Below are 12,198 nucleotides of genomic sequence, written 5' to 3' on the forward strand. Positions count from 1 at the left end.
AATAGAAAAAAAATCGGGACCACGGGTCAATGTCATTATCAGGCGGTTGTCGCTATTCGGAGGTGTCGTAATCGGGAGGTTCCACTGTATTTATTTTTATGTAATTTTCGCTAACAACGCTTCTGTTTTGTCCCCGAAATGCCAATGTTTACTTTTTTCTCATATAATTTTACACTGCCAGTTTTCTGGAAACCCCGTATATCGCCAGTCTCTCTCTATTCTCGATTCATCCGATAACTGCTTACATTTTAAATACGATGGCGGCGATTAGCCAATAAAAAGTGGCTGTTGATCGGTCTGCTCCTAGTAGTCTGTGAAGTGCACTGACCTTTTTTTTTTCTGAATTTTTAAAAACCTTTGTCACCTTGCATAGATGTAGTTCCATTAATTCAATTGATAGGAGACTCAACAGGCTGGCTTTAGAACGGCAACTTGGTAGCTGAGTCTCTTTAATCTGGTGGAAAGTACTTTGTGAGAGTTAAGCCTCATACCTCATACACAAAGCTTAGAAAGCATAGAAAGCATTATTTGCTAGATGCTTGGGATAAGAGACAGTATAGATTATTATGAAGACAGATGTTATTATGGAGTTGTATAGTAGTCATTTTATTACTTATTTTGTCTAGTAACGCCATCATTTAGACCTGTAAATTCTCAGTCAATTAACTGAAATCAGTCAATTCGTCAAATTCAAATATTTTTAAAAAGGAAAGAAAGAATTGAATAAAGAAAGAATTCATGAATCGCAGTCGAATGACCGTAAACTTAATTAGAAATGTTCCACAGCGCTACGCATAGCTCATGGGCCGTTTATATTAACATTGGATATATTGCCAAGGCTAAGCGACGCTTTTTAGAATTGCTGTGTCTGAACACATCCCAGTGTAATTTCACACAGCCTTCGTGAAATTATTCTTTCACTTTCCAAACCTGTCGTGATCCCAATGGTAGCCAACTTTAACTGAGCCGCTGAGCGATAAATTTCACTGTTTAGTCTAAGCCAAAATTGACCACATTTACCTGGAGGACAGGAAAAGTATGAAAATGAAAAATTATGTAGACACCTTCAAACCGAAAGTTAAATGATTGCTACAAGCACATCTCGATTGTCTCATATTGTAAACAAACTGGTTAACTGTTTCTAGTTTCTTCACTGATTGGGTACCTAATTATAAGGAACAATGGTAAGTAGCCTAATTAATTCCCTCGCAAATTAGTTTTCTGCCATTGTTTTGCTCAAGCGAGCTTGCTGTTTACTCTTCATTTCGATTCTATGGATTTTTCCGCTACGAATTACGAAGAGTTTCAGTCAATTTTTATAGAGCTCATTTCCAGGTCTACATCATGGACAACAACAACAGGAAGGACTTATTCTTCATGATCTGGGACTTAACTCTATCATTACTACAATTATCATAAAAAATACGCAGTTATTTCCCATTAATTACAGAAAGAATGACAGGACTTCCTGCTTAGTTTATATTCTATTCCACACTGAGATAGGTGCATGTCTCCAGTCGTCTCCAGTAAAATGCCTACAGGGAATATACAAATTAAATAATAATTCCTCTATCTCTTCTTCCTTTTCAGATTCAATGTGTGCTGCAGGATGTAGGATCGAATATCGCCACTCCATCTAGCTCTGCAAGGGATGCTCATTTAAGTAAGCGGTCAGCTAGTGTAGCTCCTAATGTTTTAGCTAGATTTTTTTATGTTGTATGTCTCCTTTTAAATGGGAACGAATCAATTATTTGAGTTTCATAGACATAGAAGTAAACCACTTACTTGTCAGGCAAAGTAAATAAGTAAAAGCAGGAGTGAAAGGGAGATAAGTAAAGATGGCATTTCATTTTTAATGGTGTAGTGTGTTGAGTTGGTTTTAAGTTTGTAAGGATCCAATTGTATTTATTTTAGCCCATTTATATCTTTAGAATCATGAAGAACTGTTTTCATTGTAGCCGATGAGGGGTTTTGAGCCTGAAATGTTCCAGGTCAGGTATTTTTATCTCATTCGCAGCTATTGTATATTTTTTTTGTTTGTTCAATAACATTCCACAGCCTCTGGCAACTTAGAATTCACTGCTACTGATATTCAGTTCAGGTTACTTCAATATTTGCATCAACACCCCCCCCCCCCTCCTTTTCCCTGACAAACTGTCTATTTTAGATAAAGTCACATTCAATCCAAGGTTTGTTGGTGACCTGGAGACTTGGATAGACGAATACACAGCTCAGTTACCTCCCCTGAAAAATTTCATCTTGCCGGTATTTTAATTTTTGTTTTGATTTTTTTATTTTCCTTTTTTCCTCTCTGCCTTCCCCTCCTCCTCCTCCTCTTCTTCTTCTTCTTCTTCTTCTTCTTCTTCCTCTTCTTCTTCTTCTTCTTCTTCTTCTTCTTCTTCTTCTTCTTCTTCTTCTTCTTCTTCTTTTTCTCCTTCTCCTGTCCATTATAGAGATTATGCTAATTGTCAAATATATATTTTGTTAAATTATTAAATCACTATTCATCATCATCATCATCATCAATATCAACATTATCACTATTTCCATCACAACCTTCATCATCATGATCAATATTTTTTGATTAATGTTATGAATTCCTGATATGAAGTTATTTTCTTTTCCAGTCTGGTGGAAAGTCCTCTGCTAGCCTACATCATGCACGTTCAATATGTCGGAGAGCGGAGAGAAGGTTTGTAGTATTTTTGTTACGGGCAGATTAGGAGAATCGTAAGCCAAAATTTGAGTAAAATATGTAAAAAGTAGTTCTTTAGGCCCATGAGACTCTTAGAGCTAGAATGCATATCAGTTTCTCCTGTGAAAGACATAATAATTGCTTGCTGTCTTATGGATAGGACCCTGTTCCATCACAGAATACGTACTTTATTTTAGCTTGCTTTTCATAATTTCAACCAGGAAAGTATGACTTTTAAAAAAATGAATCGGTAGGAATTTGATATTTCATTCAAGGTAAAAAGCTCATTTAAATAAAATGTCACAAGCTTTATTCTTGCCCTCATCCCATTGCGTCCACAGAATGGTGCCTTTAATGAAAGCTGAGGAGCTGAATCACGACACTTTTAGATTTATGAACAGGTAAGTAATGGAACTGAGAAATTAACCGCAATATACTCATTATTAAGCTTGATAAAGTGTGTCCCGCGTTTGAAACAGACTCTGAGACTATATTGTTCTGGGTCAATGACTCAACATGGTGGTGGAAAAGTTTCCATTCTATGTAAGGCTGTGCCAAAACTGTCATTTTAAAAATATTTGACCAAAAAAAATCATCAATGTTAAATATTTTTTTGAAAAGTTGCGGAAAAAAATTAATTTTCATTAGTATTTCTTGTTATTAGAAATAATGAAAAAACAAAACACAACTGGCAGTCTAATGCAGACCTGCCAACTATTACAAAAAATTCTTAGAATTTTCGAAATTTTGTCTCCAATTTCAGAAGTTCATGAGCATCTCTAAGTCTTTCAAACTTCTTTATTTAAAGTGAAAGTAAATGTCAGACTACATCATTTTAATGATTGTGAAAAGTTATTTGCGAAGGTAAATTGCTGATTTTTAAAGTAAACTATATCTACTACAATTTTTATCTCCTATAAATGACTCATTTTTAGATTTTTAAGTTGGCAGGTCTGATCTCACACCAAAAACATTGCAATGATAGTTTTAAAAAAAGTCTAAGTCTTGTTTCAGACCTGTCTTGTAATCTAGTCTATATACGTAAGCGATAAATGCATTTGGAATTTGAAACATTTATTAAATTTGCCTCTTTATTGTTTCTGTTACAGGTTGAGTGACTTCCTTTTCACTGCTGCTCGTTTTGTAGCCATGAAAGAAAACAAAGAGGAAAAGATTTACAGGAGGATTGAATGAGATCAGGGCTGGTTGGTGGCAGTTTATTTCAGGCGACACAAATCCGAAATACAGTTGATGAATCTCATATGGTCTTGTTAATTTAACAAAATTTTACCTATTTTGTATGGATGTGCGTGTGTGTTAAGGTGTATTGTGAGTGTTTATTTTTTATGTATGTATTTGCATATTTGTGTGTGTGTGTGTGTGTTTGTTAGAATTTTAACGAGGCATACTCATGTCATTAGCCTCTACTATTCATGGGTCAAAGTGACAGCAACTCATTTTGCCAGAAAATGCTAAGCAAAGAGATTCAAAAACTGGACTAACCTTACTCATATTTTATAAAATGCAAGGACATAACTTATACTTGTCGTTTAGTGCTGCAGTCTTCGTTTAGATCGATCTCAGGGGTCCACAAGGCCTTGCATTAATTAGGTTGTGATAGTAATTAATTGAATTTCTAGAGGTCCAAAGGATAAAATGAATAACAAATAATGATAACGGTGTGTCCTATCACAGTCCGTGCCACCCACCCAACCCATAATATATAACTAACTATGACCTTTTTGGCTTTTTGGAAAATGTTTGTGATGATAGGTGGGTACTGCTGCAGGAGATGATTCTAATAATAAAATTAGACTTTGTGCAGATGTTGTTGAGGATGAGGTAGCTGATACTGATATAGCTGTTGATGATGAGGTGTTTGATCCAGAGGATGACTGATGAAGATGAAACTTGAGTTAATGCAGATTTGCTGATGGGGTAACTGACTGTGTTGATGTTTTAGTCATTGAAGGATTGTTTGGATCTAAAAACTAAAATCCTCTTTATTCATCACCAATGGGGAAATTTGTCTTTAGGGTCTATTCCAAGGGAAGACTGGAATATCCCAGGCATCAGCCACAGTGCAATGCAGCAAACTGAACTAGGGCGAGGTGACTTGCTCAAGGCCACACAGTGCAAGGCCAGGGGAACGGGGAAAAAAAATCGACTTAACGAAGATCAAGTTAACTGGAGTGTAACCAAATGAGCAAAAATGCGTTGAACAAAGCAAGCCAATCTTGAATACATATGGCCCTGAAAAGGGCCGTTGATAAATGATATCACTTCCTCCTGAAGAAATAAGAATTTTTCTGCTGCACCATCTAGCCATGATGATGAGACTCAAGGAGGGCGTCCAACTTGGCAATCGCATTTGAGATTCCACTGCAACCTCTCTGCATGACATACAACGAGAGCGACTGAGATCATCATCATCATCGTCTGGTCCATCTGTTGTCACACTGCTGGGATCTGTGGAAATCACCTCATCATCAATAGACACATACCTACTGAGCCGGGCCAATGTTGTATACAGACAAGATAGCAGCGGCTCTATGTCCATGGCAACCTCCCTGTCATCGGCGAGTGGGACCTCATGTTGAACAAAGCCAGCACTCCTGAAACAGTTGATGATCGTGGCAGGCTCAACTTTACCCCAAGCTGTCCTCAGTATTGACACAGCGGTGGAAAGAGTCGAACTCATGCACACTGTCAATGTGGCCCAACAGCTTCTTCAGCAGCAGTCCTCGGTAGAAGATTCTTCAAGTTCTGGATCACCCCTTGGTCACAAGGCTGTGTCGCCTTCAAACCTCCGACTTTGGGGTGTGCAGCACAATTGTCTACCAACAATGCAACACGACGTCCTTGAACAGCCATGGACCTATCAAAGTCCCGCGGTCAGCCCTCAAAGAGAGAGGAGGTCATCCAGGCATTCTTGTTGGCTTGGTATGTGACAGGCAGCGTCCTTATCCCCTTGAAACGAGGCCTCTCAAACTTTCCAATTATGAAGAGGGGTCGCTTATCGCTGCCATCCATGTTGGCACACAGCAAAACGGTGATCCTCTCTTTTGACAGCTTCCCACCATGGCAAGCTGTCCCCTTGAACTCCATCGTTTTGCTTGGCAACAGTCTCCAAAATAGGCCAGTCTTGTCAGCATTGAAGATATCCGTCGGGCGGTATTTCTTTAACAGATCCGTCGACGCTTGTGTCATCAACAGCATTGCCTTTGCCGCAGATCGCTTTGAAGATGTTGTGCTGTGCCTTGAATCATGACAGCCAGCCTTCAGAGCATGTCCATTCGATCCTGAGACCCCTGGCCAATTCATCAGCTTTCGCTTTCATTATTGGTCCACTGATAGGCACGTTGTTTGTCCTTTTTTTCAGTGAACCAATCCAAAAGCATCTTCTCTACGTCTTCATGTTGAGCTATCCGCTGACGTTGCTTGCTTGCATCAAATTGACCAGATAAGTAGAGGTCCCTGTAGTGGTCACGCTTCTTGTAATTGTCGAGACTGAATTGGCTGGTATGCCAAATTCCTCTGAGATGATTTGACTTGACTTGTAGAATTGACTTGAAGTTGCGACGATGTAAAATGTGAGATGGGTAAATCAAAGCTATTCGATACTTCTTAAGTATATTGAGCGTGGACGTCAGGGAAAGCACCTGCATCAAATTGGCGTGCACCAATCATTCGCGTATATCCTTAACGAATGAAAATTCTTACTGGTAGCTTTTTTAACCAATGGAAATACTTGTTTATTTGTGATTTTATTGTGGTCATGAGTGATAAGGACATTGACTTATGTGGAAGGGGGTGGGACCAAGAAATAAAATAGACTTTGGTAAAAATCAACTAAAGAAACGTCGACGTATCCAGAGTGCACTGTATAACAAAAAAAATATTGCACTCACATCATTTCAAAAACATCCCAGCACCATATGACAGTCCTCCTTCTCCTGTCTGGCTTTTTCCTTCGCTGCCGTTTGAATTTTCCTCTCATTTTGACCACCCACTTTGAATTATAAACACTTTTGGCAACTCTTTTGTGTTCTCTTGCCTTCGAAAACTTGGATGCGAAGTGTCCAATGCCAAGCCCAACAATCGCTTTTATTGATGCCACCGACGCCGGTCCTTTGTTGTACTGAGCAGCTGCAGTATATACAGAAAACTGGACCCTCTTCATATGGTAGCTTGACCACACTAAATGATGAAAACGCTGGGGTTTTGATTTTTTTTCTTCTTCTCACAGCATTGAAACAAGTCATCAGATGTTAGTCAGTTATATATTGGCTCAAATTGTTTATGAAGAAGATCGTTGTCCAGGGGGGTATGCACCCTGTTCTTGTGGCCAGTGGGGTAGCGACGTTCTCCCATGGATCTCTTGTAGAAGCACCACAAATATTTCCACTTGGGCAGTATTGGTGCTGGGGCAAGTCGTCAGTCGAATATTCTGGGTGGGGTTCCTTACCTCCCATAGTGGGCAGAGAGGTACTTACTGTGTCTTCTACCCACCTATATCTGTTTTCCAACATGCTTTCTATCTTTGTCTTGGAACGAGATTACTTGGTTTTGTCCAGGTCCTGGCCGGAAACCCTGGCTGGGAGGGAAACAAATATTTAGTTTTGGGAGATGATATTTTTTTCCTTGTAAATCATCTCTCTGTTATGCACTGTATTATGTTTCTTTATTTTATGTATGATTTGTAAAACATTTGAGTGTATTCCTCTTAGCGGGGACCTGTGCTTTTGTCTGGATGAGACTTTTAGTGATCTCAAACTTAAGTACTTTGATAGTGTGCTTGTGGAATCTACACCTGTTTCTTATTTGAACCAATTCCCCTTTGTCTTCCCTTTTCTTGGATGCTTTATTGTAATTCTATAACTTTTTACTATTCCATTTTCTTCCTTTTTACTGGCGCTGATATGACCGTAATATGTTGCAAGCGCCGTAAAACCCTTAAAAACAAAAACAATCAGTCGGATATCCATGAAAAAGACTGGCAAAAATAGCATTCCTCATCTCAGGTGCTGTGTTGAAACCCCAAATCGCCCTTGAGTAGTAAATTTGAAGCCTACAGATGGTTTCAGTTGTGAGTTGACCAGGACCTCGACCCCCTAATGTTTTGCACTTTTTGCTGCAGTCTGCCTTCGGGTTTCTCAAGGATGTTCCTAAACATTAACCAACATGCTTTAAGCAGTCTTCCTTTTTCAATCTTGACATCTTCACCATATGGTTTGTCATTGACGATTTCATTGAAGGCTTTGGAATCCCCATTACCTACCATTGTGGTATACCTCAGGTTTAGTTTTGGTACAGACCTTCCCCAAAGGACCGAGGCAGCCACCACCTCCATCATTCCTGACGTTCCTTCAAAATTTATAGTGCACTGTCCACTATGGATGTGCTCCTCTCTCCAACGGTCATATCGTTGAGGATTCTCCTTTTTTATCCATGCTCAACAGATGTTGCAGTGCAGACTGAGAACATGTACATCCACAATAAGTCCAGGGAATCAATGGCACTGCCAACACCAACAAGCGATTTGTGCCCCCTGGTTATCCATGAGCCATCAAAGCACACTGCAATGTCTACAGGTACATCTTCTTCAAGAGGAAACTTGAATTCGCATTCATATTCCTGCCTCGTAATTGTTGCCGCTTCTTTGAAGACATCACTAATTTCCTCGTTTTTTGTATGGATACGCTTTGAAATCCTGTTGTATGTCTTTTGGAGAATACCTGGCATCTCCACATATTCACACAGTTTTTACAGTTGATAGGCACCTATGCCACATAACATAGATGACATAGTCATAGCCTCGTTGACGATAAAAGGCTTTGGTCAGCTGGCCGAGTTGGTGTTCCTGGCAGATGTGTAATGGCTGGTCACATATTTTTTACACTCCCTACATAAACATTCATTTTCAAAGCGAATCCGTATTGATTGTCTGTCCTCATTTTAAAAACTCCATTGTTGCTACATTCAGGGCAACTCAAATTAGACACAAGCTTGTCGAAACAAAGCCCTTTCAGACACATTTCGGATGACAGGTTGGATATCAGAAACCTGTGAACTGTAAGTCTCATAAAGGGATAGTTTTGATTGACTCCTTGTTGCTGACTGGTCTTCAGTAAAAGGGATATGGGGTCGTTCTGTCAATGGTATTATCTAAATCAGTGAGACTACTTGGTGAGTTGGGTGCTGCTTCATGTGACGGTGATGATAGAGGGGTAGACGTTGTGACAGGGACATGTTAATTATGGTTAGGGCACGACAAGCGGTTGTGAAGATGATGCGATGGTTTTGCTGTGATTGTGACAATAGTAGTGAAGATGCAGCTGTGACTGGAATTTTGTCATTACCAAGAGCATCAAAAACAGTAGATGCATTGACAGTGAAAAGCTCAACAGAACGGTACATCTGAGTGACACTTTTACCTAAATCAAAATCTCTTAACAGACCAGAATGTTAAGAATGCGTTTCTTCCCATGTTTAGTAGTGGATTCATCCACGTCAATTGAAAAGAAACTGCTGCGCAACTTTTCAGCAAGTTTTTTCCTGATTACTTCTGACAAACCATGCCTCATTTTGTAGATGGCAGTCTGTCGCTCCAGAGACAATGAGCTCAGGGCTTTTAGGTCTTTGGCAGGGAGATGGGTTAGTCCAACCAGTTTTGGAGCCAGTGTAAGAGGGAGGGAGTTTTCTGCTATGAAACAGCTTCCTGGTGTGCAATTCAGTCTCTAATACTGGATGGAGAAGGTGCAGAAGTTGTTAGCTGCTCAGTACCTGAAAAAAAGAAACAAAGGATAATTGTTTGGTTAAATCTATGCCAAAAAATTCTATAATAACAATTGACAGTAACAAAAGTGGAATCTAACAAAAAAATTAGTATGTCTAACAGAATTTAAAAGTTTCTGATATTGAATAAAAATGTCATTCTGGACACAATGTTCATTTACAAGGGATGTTTAGACTTCGATAAATAAATAATAACTGATGGCATGAAATTTTAGGAAAATTAATATACATTTTTATTTTGTTAATTGGTGATTGTATAATACCAATGTGTACATATGTGCAGGTCTGACATCCCAACCCACTAATGGGCCTAGTTAATGATGTAATGGAACATATTTTGCATCATTTTTTGAGATTTCCATTAAAATAGTGAGCCCATAAGGAAATGGGTTGTCAGACCTGCAAATAATAAGTGCACGCCGTATAATACTATACAGTGTTAACCAATAACTTATAAAGTTCAAACAAAAAATGACCAAATGTGATAGTAATACTAACCTGCGGAAATCATTACATTTGGTGCAACTCCATAGGGTGGGGGAGGACAAGAGGTTGAAGCAGACTCAGTGGCTGTTGAGGCATCTGCTTCCAGGTTTTTTACTGTCTGGAATTCTGTTGGGAGAGAGTAGTTTGTTTTTATGACCCTCCTCTTCTCCTTTTGGTGCTTTGATTCGGCATGCCTTGCAAAAAAAGACTTTCCTCTTGATCCATAAATAAGTCTTCATTGGCAATAAATACAAAATGCCATTCCCGGTGCCTGAATTTTCCTCACATAACGAGAGAAGAAATCGCTGTTGGTGGAGCACACAACAAGCCATAACAATATCTTCAATATTTTCCAGAGCCAATTTTGGCTTTGACGTTAAAACACTAAATCTGTTGACTAGAGACCCAAATACATTCTGAATTATTCTCCTGGCTCTTAAAAGCCTATAATTGAAAATTCTTTTCTTGTCATCAAGAACCTTAACGTTGTTTCAATGACAATGACAGTGACAAGGAGGGATGTGATGTGAATGAGAACGACTCAGCAGGTCAATAATTCATATCATAGTGATGAGGATTATGATACTAATTCTGAATTCCACCTACTATAAGCAGAGGTCCTATTGATTGAGCTAGTGTGACCAGTGTAGAAAGACAGAGAAAGAAGAGATTGTGGCTGTGCCTCGTGTATAAGATGTCTAATGATATTATGATCCCAATTTTCCCCCTGGAGATGAATAACTGTGATGCTGCTCGAGTTTCATTAGATTACTAATGAAACTCGAGGAGAACCACATTTATTGTGTTAATCCCTTGAAATGCAAATTACCGTGGTCGGGCATATTTTGGGAAAATTTTGTTAAGCTTTGTTCGGGTTTGAGCCCTATACCCCCCCACACACACATTAAGTGGTTTCTTTTTATTTTTAACTGAGGCTGAGATTTGTATTGAAGTAACAAATCGAAGTGAAATTAATTTATCCATTTGATCAGGAAGAGGGAGTTCCACAGGGTAGCATTCTGTCTCCCATTCTGTTTGAGATTAAAATAAACTCAATAGTGAATGCAATGAGACAGAATGTTGACTGTTCCTTATATGTTGATGACTTTCTTGTATGCTATCGAAGTAAATCGAGTATGGACACCATTGAGAGACAGTTACAACTCCAACTAAACAAACTGTCGGAGTGGGCAAATCTCAATGGTTTCTCCTTCTCCCCATCAAAAACAGTAGCTGTCCACTTCTGCCGAAAACGCACCTGCATTAGACAGCCTGACCTTTATCTCAACAATTCCAGAATTGAGGTAAAGGACGAAGCCCGATTCCTGGGTTTGATCTTTGATAGGAAACTAAATTTCCTCGCCCATATCAAAGATCTCAGACTGCGATGCATGAAAGCAATGAGAATAATGAGAGTTCTGTCGAGCATGGAATGGGGTTTGGACACAAACACTCTTCTAAAGATATACCGAACCCTTATTCGATCAAAACTGGACTACGCATCTTTTGTATACGGCTCTGCAAAACCATCCTACTTAGGCATGCTGGACCCAATTCATCATCAGGGACTGCGCTTGGCACTCGGGGCTTTCCGCACTTCTCCAGTGGCAAGCCTTTATGCTGAGGCAGATGAGCCACCTCTCCATCTCAGGAGGAAAAAACTGGCTCTCCAGTATGTTACTAAGGTCACATCGCTGCATGACAACCAGCACACAAACATGTACACTACACGGATAGGACACTAGAAGAAAAATTTCGCAAGCACCCAAAAATGACACCACCATTAGGTTGCAGAATAAAAAAAGACATCGCAGACATGAACATCAGTCTAGATAGGATACACCCATACGTCCAGGCAAAGACACCACCATGGTCCATACATAGACCAAACATAAATTTGGACCTAACAAAACTGGAAAAATCACAAACAGACCCACATATTTACAAACAGACACTAAAAGCAATATTACAAACATACAAAAACCATACTCACATATTTACGGATGGTTCAAAGAGCGCAGATGCAGTAGGATGTGCCTATCACTCATCGGAAGGCACAGGATCACTTCGCCTGGATAGAAATGTTTCGATCTTTACAGCGGAATCGAGAGCAATCCTAAATGCTCTCCGTTTGGCTGAGAGATCGAATAAAAATAAATTCTTGATCTTGTCTGACTCGCTGTCCGTACTTAAGGGGATCTCAAATTTTTATTGCACCG

The 12,198-nt window shown here is 39.4% G+C and overlaps 1 protein-coding gene across 2 annotated transcripts in view; it reads left to right on the top strand.

Annotated features, from left to right (window-relative positions):
- LOC144967619 (corrinoid adenosyltransferase MMAB-like) overlaps positions 1-11,962 on the top strand; it is a 22,661-nt gene extending 10,699 nt beyond the window's left edge. The window contains exons 5-9 of one of the 2 annotated variants that reach the window (XM_078905129.1): positions 1,591-1,663; positions 2,168-2,265; positions 2,628-2,692; positions 3,037-3,096; positions 3,805-11,962. In XM_078905129.1, coding sequence (XP_078761255.1) covers positions 1,591-1,663; positions 2,168-2,265; positions 2,628-2,692; positions 3,037-3,096; positions 3,805-3,889 — 381 coding nt within the window. In that variant the 3' untranslated portion in view covers positions 3,890-11,962. The remainder of the gene's footprint in view (positions 1-1,590; positions 1,664-2,167; positions 2,266-2,627; positions 2,693-3,036; positions 3,097-3,804) is intronic. The other variant, XM_078905130.1, reaches the window with a different exon arrangement.
- The last annotated feature ends 236 nt before the right edge of the window (positions 11,963-12,198 follow it).

Source organism: Berghia stephanieae, chromosome 3, assembly GCF_034508935.2.
Source record: "Berghia stephanieae isolate SIO BIC M18660-M18661 chromosome 3, UCSD_Bste_1.3, whole genome shotgun sequence".
NCBI lineage: Eukaryota > Metazoa > Mollusca > Gastropoda > Nudibranchia > Aeolidiidae > Berghia > Berghia stephanieae.